Source organism: Lampris incognitus, chromosome 14 (assembly GCF_029633865.1).
Source record: "Lampris incognitus isolate fLamInc1 chromosome 14, fLamInc1.hap2, whole genome shotgun sequence".
Classification (NCBI taxonomy): domain Eukaryota; kingdom Metazoa; phylum Chordata; class Actinopteri; order Lampriformes; family Lampridae; genus Lampris; species Lampris incognitus.
Window position 1 is genome coordinate 49,700,385 of NC_079224.1, and position 19,504 is coordinate 49,719,888.

General features: G+C 45.0%; 1 protein-coding gene across 1 annotated transcript in view; it reads left to right on the top strand.

Annotated features, from left to right (window-relative positions):
* Nucleotides 1-7,699: 7,699 nt before the first annotated feature.
* The window catches only part of ttc19 (tetratricopeptide repeat domain 19), a 33,517-nt gene continuing 21,712 nt past the window's right edge, over nucleotides 7,700-19,504 (top strand). The window contains exons 1-8 of the mRNA XM_056293327.1: nucleotides 7,700-7,936; nucleotides 8,599-8,693; nucleotides 12,228-12,338; nucleotides 12,426-12,464; nucleotides 12,629-12,685; nucleotides 12,879-12,940; nucleotides 13,090-13,184; nucleotides 19,337-19,497. Coding sequence (XP_056149302.1) covers nucleotides 7,921-7,936; nucleotides 8,599-8,693; nucleotides 12,228-12,338; nucleotides 12,426-12,464; nucleotides 12,629-12,685; nucleotides 12,879-12,940; nucleotides 13,090-13,184; nucleotides 19,337-19,497 — 636 coding nt within the window. The 5' untranslated portion in view covers nucleotides 7,700-7,920. The remainder of the gene's footprint in view (nucleotides 7,937-8,598; nucleotides 8,694-12,227; nucleotides 12,339-12,425; nucleotides 12,465-12,628; nucleotides 12,686-12,878; nucleotides 12,941-13,089; nucleotides 13,185-19,336; nucleotides 19,498-19,504) is intronic.

Consider the following 19,504-nt stretch of genomic DNA (forward strand, 5'->3'; position numbering starts at 1 on the left):
GACTTAGTTGGACCCATTGTGCGAACTGCGTTTTTAATACAGCAGGGTTTGTATACATGTCGCTGCTGATTGGGTAACAACTCTGACACACCCGCCAAACGAGAGAAAACGTACCTCAAAGCCCGTTGCACACCATTTCACACTGTTTCAAGGAAGCAACCCGGAAACCGTAGCAAAACAGTGCACACCGTTTTCAGGTTGAACGTACCCCAGAACACACTGGTGCTGGTTGACACTTGTAAAGAATGCCATGCCACACTGACAGCTTCTCTTTTAAGTTCTGCATTATTGATCCCTGCAGGGAACTCTGTCCTCTGTGTTTTACCCGTCCTAACCACTTGGAGGCGGGCAGCCACGGAGCAATTCCAGTGTTTTAGTCAAGGGCAATATGGGTAGTATGAACCCAACATGCATGTCTTTCCGACTGTGTCTAGCCTCGTGTAGCCTTGAACTATGTCTAGACTTGCTAGGCTATGTTTAGCCTCCATCTTATTTTTGATTGATGCCCTTGATGGGCATCTAAAAAGTCAATGCCTTCAACAGGCATTCTACTTGAAACTGCTCAGATCATAGTTCTTCCTGGGTCTGCTTTAGTGTTTATTGTAAACAATTCCACACAGAAAACAGTTGTGTAAAGCGGTACTGCACACTGAACTGTGTTTTCGAGCTGTAAACTGAATGATATTGATGTGTTTGATCGCAGTACGGTCACGTCACTGTGCTGCGATCAAACACATCAATGCTGGTGTTCATATTGACATTTCTTACCAAATTTATATAGAAAGTCACGGGTTGTAAATGGCTCAGGACTGCATCTACTGAACCTGCTAGGCCGGTGCTGACGTAGAGTTGACCGGTTGGGACTCAACTATGTAATGAAATTGGAAAAAAAGAAAAAGAAAAAGTTAACACCCTCTAATCAGAGGTGGGACCCGGCCCCGCCCTTGAGTGTGAGTCTGAAACCTTTATCATGTTCCAATATATATGCTGATCGAGACGCGTCATTCACAGCAGTTCGCACTATGTTTTGCTAGCCTCACTAACCTTCCGCCTTTACTTACATTTTCTACCAACCTTTTGAAGTTCTCTCAGTTTACAGTTAGTTATACTTATGTTATTTCATAATTTTCAATTTTACCGCAATGGTTCGAACTTGTTCTATTAACGGCTGTAGACGCACCACCAGACAACTGCGTCGATCAGGCTCGCGGTGCGGCTGCGGGAGCAGTCGCCCCACCGCCGGAAAGCCGCGGCCCCTCTCGCAGGGCCCACTTCTGTCTGCGGTGCTGTGCATCGGTGTGTGTGATGCTGTGCCGGAAGGCGGGCCAGTGGACGGGACTGGGTACAGCTGTGTGCGGCAGCGACTCTTGACGTGCACCGGGCCCTACTCGTGGATCTCCCCAGCTACTCCTGCCTCACACTTCACTCCCCGTGCTCCGCTCTCTTTTTAGCATTTTTCAATATTTATTTCTTTTATCTTATTACTTTATTGATCCCCGTGGGGAGATTCTTCCTCTGCATTTAACCCATCCTAGCTGTGTAGCTAGGAGCAGTGGGCAGCCGCCGTGCAGTGCCCGGGGACCAACTCCAGTTCGTCTTGCCCTGCCTCGGTCAGGGACACAGAGGAGTACTAACCCTAATATGCATGTCTTTTTGATGGTGGGGGAAACTGGAGCACCCGGAGAAAACCCACCAGACACGGGGAGAACATGCAAACTCAACACAGAGGACGACCTGGGATGACCCCTCAAGGTTGGACAACCCCGGAGTTCGAACCTAGGACCTTCTTGCTGTGAGGCGACAGTGCTAACCACCGCGCCACCATGCCGCCCCAAATATCATGCAGTGGGTGGAGCTGGACTCAGACCTGGGGGACAAGTTCAGTTCCTGAACATATGAATAACTAACCTGTTGTACATGGGGAATATTCTCCCAACAGAATCTGTTCCACAAGCTCACACTCAGACTCAGCGACCAGGCCATGTGTCTTTGCACACCAGTATATATTCTGCCTTTCATAGTCCCATCTAAAAACGCCAGATAAGCTCCTGGCATGGTTATGAGACAAGTCGGTGTGCTCGCTGGGACAGCAGTACTTTTCACAGGGCCTTCAGCAAGTAAAGCTGGGTGATATTGACAAAATCAAATATACTTTTTTGGTTAAATACCTCGACATCAGTGAGGTGATATTTAGTGGATGAGTATTGGTGCTTTCATAAGATATTTACACAGCATGAAATGCTGATAAGTGATCATTACTAATGTGGATATGACGACCAAGCAGGGAGAGACGTTGTTCATTCCGTTCACTTAAACCGTTGCATAAGTTCAGAAAATGGTCTCACTTTACTGTAATATGCAGCATTTAAGACCAGTGAATTACAACATTTAGGTTATATCACCATATTACCAGAACCACAGCGCATGCCGTGTCAGGTCATCCCACTGACATGCTGTGCAGCCCCATGAGCCAGGCATCATGACAGGGTGCAGGTCTTGTTGGAAGGACCAGAGGTCTGGCAGTAGCCAGGCCAGGAGGCCGGGACATGGCTCACCTTGTAATCCCTGTTGGTTTGGTATTGCTGTAAATACTGCTCTTCCTTTGGGCTCTGGGAATATGTATGATGACATGAATATGAATGTAAACACTGTGCAGGAAAACATGGTTTGTGTTTTCATTAAAGATACACTAAAGTAAAGCCTCTGATAACATGGTTCTGTTCAGATATGCCGCCGTTGAGGTTTATTTTCAGTATTTTTAAAGGTCAAGCTGGTCTGCAGAATACTGATCATGAACCACAACCCTGAGTGGATCAATAAAGCTCATGTGGATTTGCTGTGTTGTATGACACTTTGACAAAACAACATTTAAGAAAAGTTGTATGAAATAACACTATTTGGTGTTGATTTATATTTCTAAATTGGTGCTCTCTAGGTGTGCAGAAGTTTGTGCGTTTGGATCATGTCAGTGTCTAGCTAGATCAAATATAAGACATGTTAACGCTAGCAAAGAAAATCCCCAATATGGCAAATTTACAAAAGTGTGCTGGTATTTAGTGTTGATTTATGTGAAAGTTGTTTGTGAGGATGAGGAACACTACTGGCTGTATTTCCTACAGTGGCCGAGACGTGGCGGACGAGCTGCACATCCACAACTCTTCGGAAATTAGAAAAACCTGCGTCAGTGGAAAACAAATGACAAGCCAGCTACATCAGAACGCACGTGAGCAACAACGGATGCTGGCAATGAAACGGGCCGTAATGTGCACTCCTAAGTGACCCCGTCAGTCTCACCTGACTGCAGGTACCCCACCCTTATAAACAGTACAGTGACTGCAGGTACCCCACCCTTATAAACACTACAGTGACTGCAGGTACCCCACCCTTATAAACAGTACAGTGACTGCAGGTACCCCACCCTTATAAACAATACAGTGACTGCAGGTACCCCACCCTTATAAACAGTACAGTGACTGCAGGTACCCCACCCTTATAAACAATACAGTGACTGCAGGTACCCCCACCCTTATAAACAATACAGTGACTGCAGGTACCCCACCCTTATAAACAGTACAGTGACTGCAGGTACCCCACCCTTATAAACAGTACAGTGACTGCAGCTACCCCACCCTTATAAACAGTACAACTGACTGCAGGTACCCCCACCCTTATAAACAGTACAGTGACTGCAGGTACCCCACCCTTATAAACAGTACAGTGACTGCAGGTACCCCACCCTTATAAACACTACAGTGACTGCAGGTACCCCACCCTTATAAACAATACAGTGACTGCAGGTACCCCACCCTTATAAACACTACAGTGACTGCAGGTACCCCACCCTTATAAACAGTACAGTGACTGCAGGTACCCCACCCTTATAAACAGTACAGTGACTGCAGGTACCCCACCCTTATAAACAATACAGTGACTGCAGGTACCCCACCCTTATAAACAGTACAGTGACTGCAGGTACCCCACCCTTATAAACAATACAGTGACTGCAGGTACCCCCACCCTTATAAACAATACAGTGACTGCAGGTACCCCACCCTTATAAACAGTACAGTGACTGCAGGTACCCCACCCTTATAAACAGTACAGTGACTGCAGGTACCCCACCCTTATAAACAATACAGTGACTGCAGGTACCCCACCCTTATAAACAGTACAGTGACTGCAGGTACCCCACCCTTATAAACAATACAGTGACTGCAGGTACCCCCACCCTTATAAACCGTACAACTGACTGCAGGTACCCCCACCCTTATAAACAATACAGTGACTGCAGGTACCCCCACCCTTATAAACCGTACAACTGACTGCAGGTGTCCCCACCCTTATAAACAATACAGTGGTATAACCACCCAAACCAACCACCAGCTTCATATCCAAATATGGTGTGACCATTAACTAGCGTTACAGTGGCCATGTGTACTGTTCATAGAGGGTTGGGGAATAGTTGCAATCACAGCATTGTAAGATGGTGACAGATGAACTCTTAGCCCCCTTCCCGTCGGTTCTGGGATGGTCTTTCCCTCTTCACATAGATGGCCTCTTTGACGCCTAGTTCAAACCAGTGTTCCTCCCTATCAAGGATGTGCACATCCTCGTCCTTGAAAGAGTGGCCACTGGCCTGTAGATGGCTGTAGATCAGAGATGGGCAGTCCGGGGAGACATACCCCAGCTGTAGCTACAACATGACTTCCGGGGAGACATACCCCAGCTGTAGCTACAACATGACCTGGAGCAGTCCAGGGAGACATACCCCAGCTGTAGCTACAACATGACTTCCGGGGAGACATACCCCAGCTGTAGCTACAACATGACTTGGAGCAGTCCGGGGAGACATACCCCAGCTGTAGCTACAACATGACTTGGAGCAGTCCGGGGAGACATACCCCAGCTGTAGCTACAACATGACTTGGGGCAGTCCGGGGAGACATACCCCAGCTGTAGCTACAACATGACTTGGAGCAGTCCGGGGAGACATGCCCCAGCTGTAGCTACAGCATGACTTGGAGCAGTCCGGGGAGACATGCCCCAGCTGTTGCTACAGCATGACTTGGAGCAGTCCGGGGAGACATGCCCCAGCTGTAGCTACAGCATGGCTTGGAGCAGTCCGGGGAGACATGCCCCAGCTGTAGCTACAACATGGCTTGGAGCAGTCCGGGGAGACATGCCCCAGCTGTAGCTACAGCATGACTTGGAGCAGTCTGGGGAGCCATGCCCCAGCTGTAGCTACAGCATGACTTGGAGCAGTCCGGGGAGACATACCCCAGGTGTAGCTACAACATGACTTGGAGCAGTCCGGGGAGACATGCCCCAGCTGTAGCTACAGCATGACTTGGAGCAGTCCGGGGAGACATGCCCCAGGTGTAGCTACAGCATGACTTGGAGCAGTCCGGGGAGACATGCCCCAGCTATAGCTACATGACTTGGAGCAGTCCGGGGAGACATACCCCAGCTGTAGCTACAGCATGACTTGGAGCAGTCCGGGAAGACATGCCCCAGCTGTAGCTACAGCATGGCTTGGAGCAGTCCGGGGAGACATGCCCCAGCTGTAGCTACAGCATGACTTGGAGCAGTCCGGGGAGACATACCCCAGCTGTAGCTACATGACTTGGAGCAGTCCGGGGAGACATGCCCCAGCTGTAGCTACATGACTTGGAGCAGTCCGGGGAGACATACCCCAGCTGTAGCTACAGCATGACTTGGAGCAGTCTGGGGAGACATGCCCCAGCTGTAGCTACAGCATGGCTTGGAGCAGTCCGGGGAGACATACCCCAGCTGTAGCTACATGACTTGGAGCAGTCCGGGGAGACATACCCCAGCTGTAGGTACAGCATGACTTGGAGTAGTCCGGGGAGACATGCCCCAGCTGTAGCTACAGCATGACTTGGAGCAGTCCGGGGAGACATGCCCCAGCTGTAGGTACAACATGACTTGGAGCAGTCCGGGGAGACATACCCCAGCTGTAGCTACATGACTTGGAGCAGTCCGGGGAGACATACCCCAGCTGTAGCTACAGCAGGACTTGGAGCAGTCCGGGGAGACATACCCCAGCTGTAGCTACAGCATGACTTGGAGCAGTCCGGGGAGACATACCCCAGCTGTAGCTACAGCATGACTTGGAGCAGTCCGGGGAGACATACCCCAGATGTAGCTACAGCATGGCTTGGAGCAGTCCGGGGAGACATACCCCAGCTGTAGCTACAGCATGGCTTGGAGCAGTCCGGGGAGACATACCCCAGCTGTAGCTACAACATGACTTGGAGCAGTCCGGGGAGACATACCCCAGCTGTAGCTACAGCATGACTTGGAGCAGTCCGGGGAGACATACCCCAGCTGTAGCTACAGCATGACTTGGAGCAGTCCGGGGAGACATACCCCAGCTGTAGCTACAGCATGGCTTGGAGCAGTCCGGGGAGACATACCCCAGCTGTAGCTACAGCATGACTTGGAGCAGTCCGGGGAGACATACCCCAGCTGTAGCTACAGCATGACTTGGAGCAGTCCGGGGAGACATACCCCAGCTGTAGCTACAGCATGACTTGGAGCAGTCCGGGGAGACATACCCCAGCTGTAGCTACAGCATGACTTGGAGCAGTCCGGGGAGACATGCCCCAGCTGTAGCTACAGCATGACTTGGAGCAGTCCGGGGAGACATGCCCCAGCTGTAGCTACAACATGACTTGGAGCAGTCCGGGGAGACATACCCCAGCTGTAGCTACAGCATGACTTGGAGCAGTCCGGGGAGACATACCCCAGCTGTAGCTACAGCATGGCTTGGAGCAGTCCGGGGAGACATACCCCAGCTGTAGCTACAGCATGACTTGGAGCAGTCCGGGGAGACATACCCCAGCTGTAGCTACAACATGACTTGGAGCAGTCCGGGGAGACATACCCCAGCTGTAGCTACAGCATGACTTGGAGCAGTCCGGGGAGACATACCCCAGCTGTAGCTACAGCATGACTTGGAGCAGTCCGGGGAGACATACCCCAGCTGTAGCTACAACATGACTTGGAGCAGTCCGGGGAGACATGCCCCAGCTGTAGCTACAGCATGACTTGGAGCAGTCCGGGGAGACATGCCCCAGCTGTAGCTACAACATGACTTGGAGCAGTCCGGGGAGACATACCCCAGCTGTAGCTACAGCATGACTTGGAGCAGTCCGGGGAGACATACCCCAGCTGTAGCTACAGCATGGCTTGGAGCAGTCCGGGGAGACATACCCCAGCTGTAGCTACAGCATGACTTGGAGCAGTCCGGGGAGACATACCCCAGCTGTAGCTACAACATGACTTGGAGCAGTCCGGGGAGACATACCCCAGCTGTAGCTACAGCATGGCTTGGAGCATGTTGAACAGCGTTTCAGGCGGCGGCTAAATAAAGCGGGCCCTTTCCCGGCTGGGCTGCTGGCATATGGCCATATGACAGCAGCCCAGCCGCAGCAAGTCCGTGTTTTCTACCCTGCGCTCTTGAGTTTGCATTAAACCACTTCAGCACAACGGCTCGTCTCATTGTCAACATCAGGTGTCTCTCCTCCGTTGTGACGTTGTGGCCTGCGCATGTGTGTTTCCGTAATGTGTGTGCGGTTTGGACGTGCAGGTCTTTTGACACGTCTCGGCCACTGTACTGTTGAGGCGGTCAATGTGACGTCACTCCAGTTATTGCGTAACCATTTAAAAATGGCGCTGTCCTCTTTCGGCCGTGGGCTGACTAAAATTGTTCACCTTCCGTATTTAAGCTATAAAAACACACGGAGTTTGTCTGTGACGGCCTCCCAGCTCGACAGAATACAGAACCAGTTTTGGGTCCAGAATCCGGAGGCTCGGTGTCGGAGTGGGCAGGTTTCTGCTGAAAGAAGAGAAAACCGTCAAAATGCGGAAAACGGAGAACGTGTGTGGCCCCACGCCATGCTGGCTGCAGTCGGTAGGTCACCACTCAAGTTCCCATCGACCTCATGAACCTGCCCTCCACCCAAAGCTACTATGAGAGAGGAGGCACCCGGTAGAAACCCGGTAGAAACCCGGTAGAAACACGACCATGGTAACAGCGTCATAGAAACCACACAGTAATCATGTGGTAGAAAATCATGTGGTAGAAACTACACAGTAATCATGTAGTAGAAACTACACAGTAATCATGTGGTAGAAACTACACAGTAATCGTGGTAGAAACTACACAGTAATGTAGTAGAAACTACACAGTAATCATGTGGTAGAAACTACACAGTAATCATGTGGTAGAAACTACACAGTAATCGTGGTAGAAACTACACAGTAATGTAGTAGAAACTACACAGTAATCATGTGGTAGAAACTACACAGTAATCATGTGGTAGAAACTACAGTAATCATGTAGTAGAAACTACACAGTAATCATGTAGTAGCAGGGCTGCACAATAACCAAGTACATTTGCTTTATTACCGTACTTAAGTACTCTTTTCGAGTATCTGTATTTTACTTGAGTATTACTTTTTTTGGAAAGATGACTTACTGGATCTGGATCGCGCGTGCGTGTGTGTGTGTGCGTGTGTGTGTGTGTGTGTGTGTGTGTGTATGTGTGCTGATATTGGCCTTCTCCCCTCCAGCCTTCTCCTTGTTCAGCAGCAGCTCTGAGGAAGACCTACGAGATGAAGCCCAGAAGAAAGAGGATGACATCATATTACTGCTCAAGAAGGCCAAGGTAATACAACTAGTACTACTAGTGCCAGAAATACTAGTCCTGCAACTACTTTCACAACTACAAGTATTACTATTGCTACCAACACTACTACTACTGCTTCTACTAGTAATGGTGGGTGTCAGTGAATGAAAGACCTGTTAGTATTTGTATTTTTGCAGCTCATTGTTGCGGAAACTGTTTTAACTTTCTTAATAAATTAAGAGTGAAGCTTCAAATGAGGTGTGATGTAGTATTTAATACAAACATCTTCATTAAGTGACAGTAGAAGTTTTAATAGAAACATCCACACTACATGATAGTAGAAATTTTAGTAGAAACATCCACACTACATGACAGGAGAAGTTTAATAGAAACATTACATGACAGGAGAAGTTTAATAGAAACATTACATGACAGTAGACGTTTAATAGAAACATTACATGACATGACAGTAGATGTTTAATAGAAACATCACATGACATGACAGTAGAAGTTTAATAGAAACATTACATAACAGTAGAGGTATAGTAGAAACATGTCATGACATTAGAAGTTTAATAGAAACATTGAATGGCATGACAGTAGAAGTTTAATAGAAACATTACATGACAGTAGAAGTATAGTAGAAAAATTTCATGACATTAGAAGTTTAATAGAAACATGACATGACAGTAGACGTTTAATAGAAACATGACATGACAGTAGACGTTTAATAGAAACATTACATGACATGACAGTGGACATTTAATAGAAACATTACATGACATGGCAGTAGAAGTTTAATAGAAACATGACGTGACAGTAGAGGTTTAGTAGAAACATGACGTGACAGTAGAAGTTTAATAGAAACATGACGTGACAGTAGAAGTTTAATAGAAACATCACGTGACAGTAGAAGTTTAATAGAAACATGACGTGACAGTAGAGGTTTAGTAGAAACATGACATGACGTGACAGTAGAAGTTTAATAGAAATATGACGTGACAGTAGAAGTTTAATAGAAACATGACATGACAGTAGAGGTTTAGTAGAAACATTACACGATGTGACAGTAGAAGTTTAATAGAAACATGATGTGACGTGACAGTAGAAGTTTAATAGAAACATGAAATGACGTGACAGTAGAAGTTTAATAGAAATATGACGTGACAGTAGAAGTTTAATAGAAACATGACGTGACAGTAGAGGTTTAGTAGAAACATGGCGTGACAGTAGAAGTTTAATAGAAACATGACGTGACAGTAGAAGTTTAATAGAAACATGACATGACGTGACAGTAGAAGTTTAATAGAAACATGACGTGACAGTAGAGGTTTAGTAGAAACATGACATGACGTGACAGTAGAAGTTTAATAGAAACATGACGTGACGTGACAGTAGAAGTTTAATAGAAATATGACGTGACAGTAGAAGTTTAATAGAAACATGACATGACAGTAGAGGTTTAGTAGAAACATTACACGATGTGACAGTAGAAGTTTAATAGAAACATGATGTGACGTGACAGTAGAAGTTTAATAGAAACAATAAATGACGTGACAGTAGAAGTTTAATAGAAATATGACGTGACAGTAGAAGTTTAATAGAAACATGACGTGACAGTAGAGGTTTAGTAGAAACATGGCGTGACAGTAGAAGTTTAATAGAAACATGACGTGACAGTAGAAGTTTAATAGAAACATGACATGACGTGGCAGTAGAAGTTTAATAGAAACATGACGTGACGTGACAGTAGAAGTTTAATAGAAACATGACGTGACAGTAGAGGTTTAGTAGAAACATGACATGACGTGACAGTAGAAGTTTAATAGAAACATGACGTGACAGTAGAAGTTTAATAGAAACATGACGTGACGTGACAGTAGAAGTTTAATAGAAACATGACATGACGTGACAGTAGAAGTTTAGTAGAAATATGACGTGACAGTAGAAGTTTAATAGAAACATGACATGACAGTAGAGGTTTAGTAGAAACATTACACGATGTGACAGTAGAAGTTTAATAGAAACATGATGTGACGTGACAGTAGAAGTTTAATAGAAACATGAAATGACGTGACAGTAGAAGTTTAATAGAAATATGACGTGACAGTAGAAGTTTAATAGAAACATGACGTGACAGTAGAGGTTTAGTAGAAACATGGCGTGACAGTAGAAGTTTAATAGAAACATGACGTGACAGTAGAAGTTTAATAGAAACATGACATGACGTGACAGTAGAAGTTTAATAGAAACATGACGTGACAGTAGAGGTTTAGTAGAAACATGACATGACAGTAGAGGTTTAGTAGAAACATGACATGACGTGGCAGTAGAAGTTTAATAGAAATATGACGTGACAGTAGAAGTTTAATAGAAATATGACGTGACAGTAGAAGTTTAATAGAAACATGACATGACAGTAGAGGTTTAGTAGAAACATTACACGATGTGACAGTAGAAGTTTAATAGAAACATGATGTGACGTGACAGTAGAAGTTTAATAGAAACATGAAATGACGTGACAGTAGAAGTTTAATAGAAACATGACGTGACAGTAGAAGTTTAATAGAAACATGACATGACGTGACAGTAGAAGTTTAATAGAAACATGACGTGACAGTAGAGGTTTAGTAGAAACATGACATGACAGTAGAGGTTTAGTAGAAACATGACATGACGTGGCAGTAGAAGTTTAATAGAAATATGACGTGACAGTAGAAGTTTAATAGAAATATGACGTGACAGTAGAAGTTTAATAGAAACATGACATGACAGTAGAGGTTTAGTAGAAACATTACACGATGTGACAGTAGAAGTTTAATAGAAACATGATGTGACGTGACAGTAGAAGTTTAATAGAAACATGAAATGACGTGACAGTAGAAGTTTAATAGAAACATGACGTGACAGTAGAGGTTTAATAGAAACATGACGTGACAGTAGAGGTTTAGTAGAAACATGACGTGACAGTAGAGGTTTAGTAGAAACATGACATGACAGTAGAGGTTTAGTAGAAACATGACATGACGTGACAGTAGAAGTTTAATAGAAACATGACGTGACAGTAGAGGTTTAGTAGAAACATGACATGACGTGGCAGTAGAAGTTTAATAGAAACATGACGTGACAGTAGAGGTTTAGTAGAAACATGACGTGACAGTATAAGGTATTTCTCTGACAGGTTTTGTGTCTCTGCTGTTCTCCATCAGGCATTAAAAACAACACCAGTCTGTCTCTCCATCTGTCTGTCTGTCTATCTGTCTCTCTGTCTCTCACTCCATCTGTTTCTGTCTCTCCGTCGCTCTGTCTATCTGTCTCTCTGTGGGTCCATCTGTCTGTCTCTCCATCTGTCTCGCCATCTCTCTGTCTCTCCATCTGTCTGTCTCTAATCTTCGTGCCCAGTTTTGACCAACTTGCTCTCAGTGTCCGCTGGATTTTCTAATGTTTCAGTCTGAGCTTTGGTTCATTGTCTGTCTGTCTGTCTGTCTGTCTGTCTGTCTGTCTGTCTGTCTGTCTGTCTGTCTGTCTGTCTGTCTGTCTGTCTGTCTCTCTGTCTCTCTCTCATATATCCAGCTCAGTATGTATCGAGGACAGCTGCAGGCAGCGTCAGACTTCCTCCATCAGGCCATAGCTTTGGCCCACCAGACCCACAACACCCAGGCCATCATCTACACGTACAGCCTGGTAAAGAACAACCTGAACATCACTGTAAAACCTCTCTTCATTGTGACGCGCTCGTCTGAAGGTCTCTTCTCTCTGTGCTGTGTGTAGATGGCGAACCTGGCCTATGTCCAGGGCCAGCTGGACAATGTGAGTATGACAGGACCTGTATGTATGTCCATGATGACAAACACCGTCCATGTGTTGTGTTGAAATGCTGGTCCCTGTGAAATGTTGACTGACTGTAACAGACAGATCCTGCTGGGTCTGTGTGAACTGTGTGTCGCTATGGAGGTTGACGTTCTTCTCTTCAGGCAGAGAAACTCTTCAAAGCAGCTATGAGCTTCATCCTGTCAGGAGGAACACCACAGGTGTGTGTGTCTGTGTCTGTGTGTGTGTGTGTGTGTGTGTGTGTTTGTGTTTGTGCTTTTACATTGTTAGTGTGATAGATCAGTGTGTGTGCAGCAGTAAAACTATGTGAAGACTGGACATGGTTTCAAATACAACAGTGTTATATGGTCGGACGGACGTTACTGACTGCTGTCCTGCTGTCTTCCTGTGCAGGATGACAACTCGGTCATTGAGATTTCTCTCAAGCTGGCCACCATATACGCCAGCCAGAACAAGTACGTAAACTCGAGAACTGCACCTTTGCTGACATGCATGTCATAGAAGAAACGTTACACTTAATAATGTATCTGAGGACTCTGAAGCATACGTGGGTCTGCGGGTCATAAGGAAACGGGAATATATTTAACTGGTTTTCTTTTCTCAGGACGGAGCTGGCAGAACATGGTTATCGTTTCTGTTCCGAGTCTTTACAAGCCAAACTGGACAAACTCGCCACCATCCCTGCAGAGCAGAGATCCGGTAGGAAACCCCGGTACCCCTGTAGTAAAAACACTGCTGTCTCACAGCTCTTACTTTTTATTTAAATACAAAAACCTCACACGCCATCACTCGTTCAGAGATGCTGTGTAATTTTGCCTGAACACTGCCCTCTAGTGTTCAGTGATGTGAAAAAGCAACAAGTAGAAATCAAAATGGACAAACTAATGCAAATAGAAAGGTAGCGGACACAGCACATTTCTTGACATCTGGCAGTAGAACGGGTCGTACTGAAGAGTTCAGTGACTTTCATGTTTCTCTGTCAAAGGATGCCGTCTTTCCAACAAGTCAGTTGGTCAAATTTCTACCCTGCTAGATATGCCCCAATCAACTGTCAGTCTGTTATTGTGAAGTGTATAGGAGCAACAACAGCTCAGCCGTAAAGTGGTAGACCACACAAGACCACAGAACAGGACCACTGAGTGCTGAAGCACATAGCATGTAAAAATCGTCCGTCCTCGGTTCAACACTCACGGCCGAGTTCCAAACTGCCTCTGGAAGCAACGTTCGCACAAGAGCTATTCGTTGGGAGCTTCATGAAATGGGTTTCCATGGCCGAGCAGCTCCACCCAAGACTAAGATTAATATGCACAATGCCAAGTATCAGCTGGTGTGGTGTAAAGCACACTGCCATCGGACCCTGGAGAAGAGGAAATGTTCTCTGGAGTGATGAATCACACTTCACTATCTGGCAGTCTGATGGATGACTGGGTTTTTGGCAGATGCCAGGAGAACGCTCATGCCCATATACACAGTGCCAACTGTCAAGTTTGGTGGAGGAGGAATGGTCTGGGCCTGTTGTTCATGGTTTGGGCTAGGTCCCTTAGATCCAGCGAAGGGAAATCTTAATACGAGAGCATACAGTGATGTTCTAGAGAATTGTGTGCTTCCAAATTTGTGGCAACAGTTTGGGGAAGGCCCTTTCCTGTTTCAGCATGACACTGCCCCCATTAACAAAGCGAGGTCCATAGAGACATGGTTTGCTGAGTTTTGTGTGGAAGAACTTGACTGGCCTGCACAGAGCCTTGACCTCAACCCCATCCATCACCTTTGGGATGAATTGGAGCACTGACTGTGAACCAGGCCTTCTCCCAAACATCAGTGCCCGACCTCACTAATGCTCCTGTGGCTGAATGGGAGAGAATCCCGACTGCCATGTTCCAAAATCTAGTGGAACGCCTTCCCAGAAGAGTGGAGGCTGTTAAAGCAGCAAAGAGGGAACCACGTCCATACTAATGCCTATGTTTTGGAAGGAGATGTTCAACAAGCACAAGTTGGTGTGATGTTCAGGTGTCTACATACTTTTGTCCATGTAGTGTATCTACTAGTCACATTATGGTGTTTATTATTCATATCATGATATGTACTAGTCAGTTATGATATTGATTAGTCATACTATGGTATTTACTGGTCATGTTTTGATATTTAGTGGTCATACATATTTAGGTATTTACCAGCCTTATATATACTTGTCAGGTTGCTGAAGCATCATGTGATGTAGGCTGAAAGGTTCAGGCTACCGATTCCTGCATGCATGACAAACTCCGGATAGGCCCCTCCTCGCGGTATTGACTGGACTTCACTTGTGGAGTTGGCGTAACCAGGGCAGCACTCAGCTGGCTAAAGCCTAATGGGACCACGGACTGGCGGTTGTAAAAATCCCACACATCTCTGGCTCGTAAGTGCCTAACAAGTGGGCAGTCCGGACTCCCAATCCGACCATCACTTGGGTGCTACCTGTGGCGGATCCCATCGTCTTCACTTTTGTGTTGCCGTGGAACTAGATCCTCCCAGGCTAAGCAGTGTGGACCAGCGTCACGACCTGATCACCACTTTAATCAAGGCTTTAGCGAATGGCTCCAAGAGTTTTTTTTTCTATCTCTTGCAGTGGATCCTCAGACACGAGACATGCCAACGACGAAGACGACAATATACTTGTCATATGTTTACTATTCATATTATGGTATTTAGTAGTCAGTTATCCGAATCATGTTTATTGGCCATGTAGGTTTGCACATATATGGAATTTGACTCCGGTTTCAGGGCTCAGTGCACTTAAGATGGCGGCACGTATTCATGTTTGCAGCAGCCTCACCCAGTACCGTCCATGCAGTGTCTTCGTCCACGTCTGTGTCTAAGTTCGTGTCTTCGTTTGATGGCTGGGAGAGCTGGTGCTGGATCGGCTGAGGGAGCTTGGTCTGCTGCGTCCTGTGGGCCCAGGGACCACGGCCCTGCCCGGAGCTGTGCCCGAAGAGGAAACACCGACGGCATTCTGACAGGACGTGGAAGTGGGACAGGCTAATCTAACTGCTAGCCCATGCAGACCGGCAGTTCCCACAGTCATCCTGGGTGGCGTTCATTCTCCAGACGATGATTTTTTTTTGTTTAGTTCAGATATGTGTTAGTTTGGATGTGTGTTCTTGTAGTTCTTGGATGTTTTTGTCTTTGTGTTGCACTGCTGTGGGCTGGGGGAAACGATATTTCGTTTCATTTCATGTACAGAAGTACATGAAATTAAATGACAAAGTGTTCCTGATTCCTGATAAAATAACAACAGTACAACACAGGAGTCTTCACATATACAGTGCATCCGGAAAGTATTCACACCCCTTCACTTTCCCCACATTTTGTTATGTTACAGCCTTATTCCAAAATGGATTAAATTCCTTTTTCCTCATCAATCTACACACAATACCCCATAATGACAAAGTGAAAAAGGTTTTGTAGAAATTTTTGCAAAGTTATTAAAAATAAAAAACTGAAATATTGCATGTACATAAGTATTCACACCCTTTGCTATGACACTCAAAATGGAGCTCAGGTTCATCCTGTTTCCACTGATCATCCTTGAGATGTTTCTACATCTTGATTGGAGTCCACCTGTAGTAAATTTAATTGATTGGACATGATTTGGAAAGGCACACACCTGTCTATATAAGGTCCCACTGTTGACAGTGCATGTCAGAGCAGAAACCAAGCCATGAAGTCAAAGGAATTGTCTGTGGACCTTCGAGACAGGATTGTATCGAGGCACAGATCTGGGGAAGGGTCCAAAAAAATGTCTACAGCTTCGAAGGTCCCGAAGAGCACAGTGGTCTCCATCATTCGTAAATGGAAGAAGTTTGGATCCACCAGGACTCTTCCTAGAGCTGGCCGCCCAGCCAAACTGAGCAATCAGGGGAGAAGGGCCTTGGTCAGGGAGGTGACCAAGAACCCGATGGTCACTCTGACAGAGCTCCAGCGTTCCTCTGTGGAGATGGGAGAACCTTCCAGAAGGACAACCATCTCTGCAGCATTCCACCAATCAGGCCTTTATGGTAGAGTGGCCAGACGGAAGCCTCTGCTCAGTAAAAGGCACATGACAGCCCGCTTGGAGTTTGCCAGAAAGCACCTAAAGGACTCTCAGACCATGAGAAACAAGATTCTCTGGTCTGATGAAACCAAGATTGAACTCTTTGGCCTGAATGCCAAACGTCACGTCTGGAGGAAACCAGGCACCTCTCATCACCTTGCTAATACCATCCCTACAGTGAAGCATGGTGGTGGCAGCATCATGCTGTGGGGATGTTCTTCAGCGGCAGGAACTGGGAGACTAGTCAGGATCGAGGGAAAGATGAATGGAGCAAAGTACAGAGAGATCCTTGATGAAAACCTGCTCCGGGGTGCTCAGGACTGACTTATAGAGGGGAAATAAGAGGTGGTGAGGTGCAGGGGTGCAGAGAGTATATCAGAGATGACGAAATACATGTTGGCAGCTTAATGACATACATGCCTGAGGTAGATGTACATGACAGAGTGTACCAGTATACCTACAATGTACAGTACAGTATATACAACATTTTTCAGTACAGTATATACAACATGTGCAGTACAATATATACAACGTGCACAGTACATTATATACAACGTGCAGTACAGTATATACAACATGTAGAGTATATACAACATGTGCAGTATAGTATATACAACACGTACAATACATTATATACAACATGCGCAGTACAGTATATACAACATGTACAGTACAATATATACAACGTGCACAGTACATTATATACAACATGTGCAGTACAGTATATACAACATGTACAGTACATTATATACAACATGCGCAGTACAGTATATACAACATGTACAGTACAGTATATACAACGTGTACAGTACTTTATATACATGTGCAGTACAGTATATACAACATGTACAGTATATACAACGTGCAGTACAGTATATACAACATGTACAGTATATACAACATGTGCAGTACATCATATGTACAACATGTGCAGTACAGTATATACAACATGTACAGTACAGTATATACAACATGTGCAGTACAGTATATACAGCATGTACAGTACAGTATATACAACATGTACAGTACAGTATATACAGCATGTACAGTACAGTATATACAACATGTGCAGTACAGTATATACAGCCTGTACAGTACAGTATATACAACATGTGCAGTACAGTATATACAACATGTACAGTACAATATATACATGTACAGTATATACAACATGTGCAGTACAGTATATACAACATGTGCAGTACAGTATATACAACATGTACAGTATATACAACATGTGCAGTACATCATATGTACAACATGTGCAGTACAGTATATACAACATGTACAGTACAGTATATACAGCCTGTACAGTACAGTATATACAACATGTGCAGTACAGTATATACAGCATGTACAGTACAGTATATACAACATGTTCATTACAGTATATACAGCCTGTACAGTACAGTATATACAACATGTGCAGTACATCATATGTACAACATGTGCAGTACAGTATATACAACATGTACAGTACAGTATATACAACATGTGCAGTACATCATATGTACAACATGTGCAGTACAGTATATACAGCATGTACAGTACAGTATATACAACATGGTTAGATTTATGACCGCCCACGGAAAGAAAGTGTTTTCATATGTGGTTGTTTTGGGGTACAGTGCTCTGTAGCGCCCACCAGAGGGGAGGAGTGTGAACAGGTTGTGACCCGGGTGTGATGGGTCTGCAGTGATGTTGCCTGCCCGCTTCCTGAGTCTGGAGGTGTATAAGTCCTGAATGGAGGCCAGGTTGGCACCAGTGGTTTTCTCTGCAGGCCTGACTGTCTGTTGTAGTCTGTCCCTGTCCTGTTTGGTGGCCGATCCAAACCCGACAGTGGTGAGGTGCAGAGGACAGACTGGTTACTGCAGCGTAGACCTGAACCAACAGTTCCTGAGGCAGGTTGAACCTCCTGAGCTGGTGGAGAAAGAACATCCTCTGATATTGATTAGTCATATTATGGTATTTACTACCATGACCCTACCCGGCGAAGTGGCTGAAGATGAATGAATGAATGAATGAATGAATGAATGAGTGAATGAATGAATGAATGAATGAATGAATGAATGAATGAATGAATGAATGAATGGTATTTACTGGTCATGTTACTATATTAAGTGGTCATACATATTATGGTATTTACTGGTATTATATGTACTAGATATATGATATTTCGTCATTATGGTATTGACTACTCATATTATGGTATTAACTGTTAATATGGAATTTACGAGTCATATTTTGGTATTTACTGGTAATATGGTATTTACGAGTCATATTTTGGTATTTACTGGTAATATGGTATTTACGAGTCATATTTCCTAGTTATATCATCGGATGATCCGCTGTGGCGACCCCTAACGGGAGCAGCCAAAAGTAGTAGTAGTAGATTTTCTAGTTATATCATATTTATTTTTTATATTATGGTATTTATTAGTCACATTATATTTACTAATAACATACTTACTAGTCATATTATGATATTTACGTGTCATACTTTGGTATTTGTTAGTTACGTTATAATATTTACTAGTCATATTGTGGTATTTACTAGTTACACTGGTCATATTATGGTATTTACTAATTATATTGTGTTTTCTAGTCAAATTATGGTATTTATTAGACACATTATATTTACTTGTCACGTAATATTTACTAGTCATTATGGTATGTACCAGTCATATTATGGTATGTACTTGTCATGTTATGCTTAAAGAGGGCAGAAATCTGGCTCCTAGTACCTTTTTAAGAATTTTAGCGAGGATTTTTTTTCCCTCAGAGGAGGAAGAGCTGAGGAAGGAGACACGCCTCCTGCTGGGTTTGTGTTTGGACTCCCGCGCTCGGTACCGAGCCTCCGCCCACCGCCTGAGTCAGGCCGCCCAGGATTACGGCCACGCCCTGCGCATCTGCCGTGAGGAGCAAGGAGAAACCCACCCTCAGGTACTGC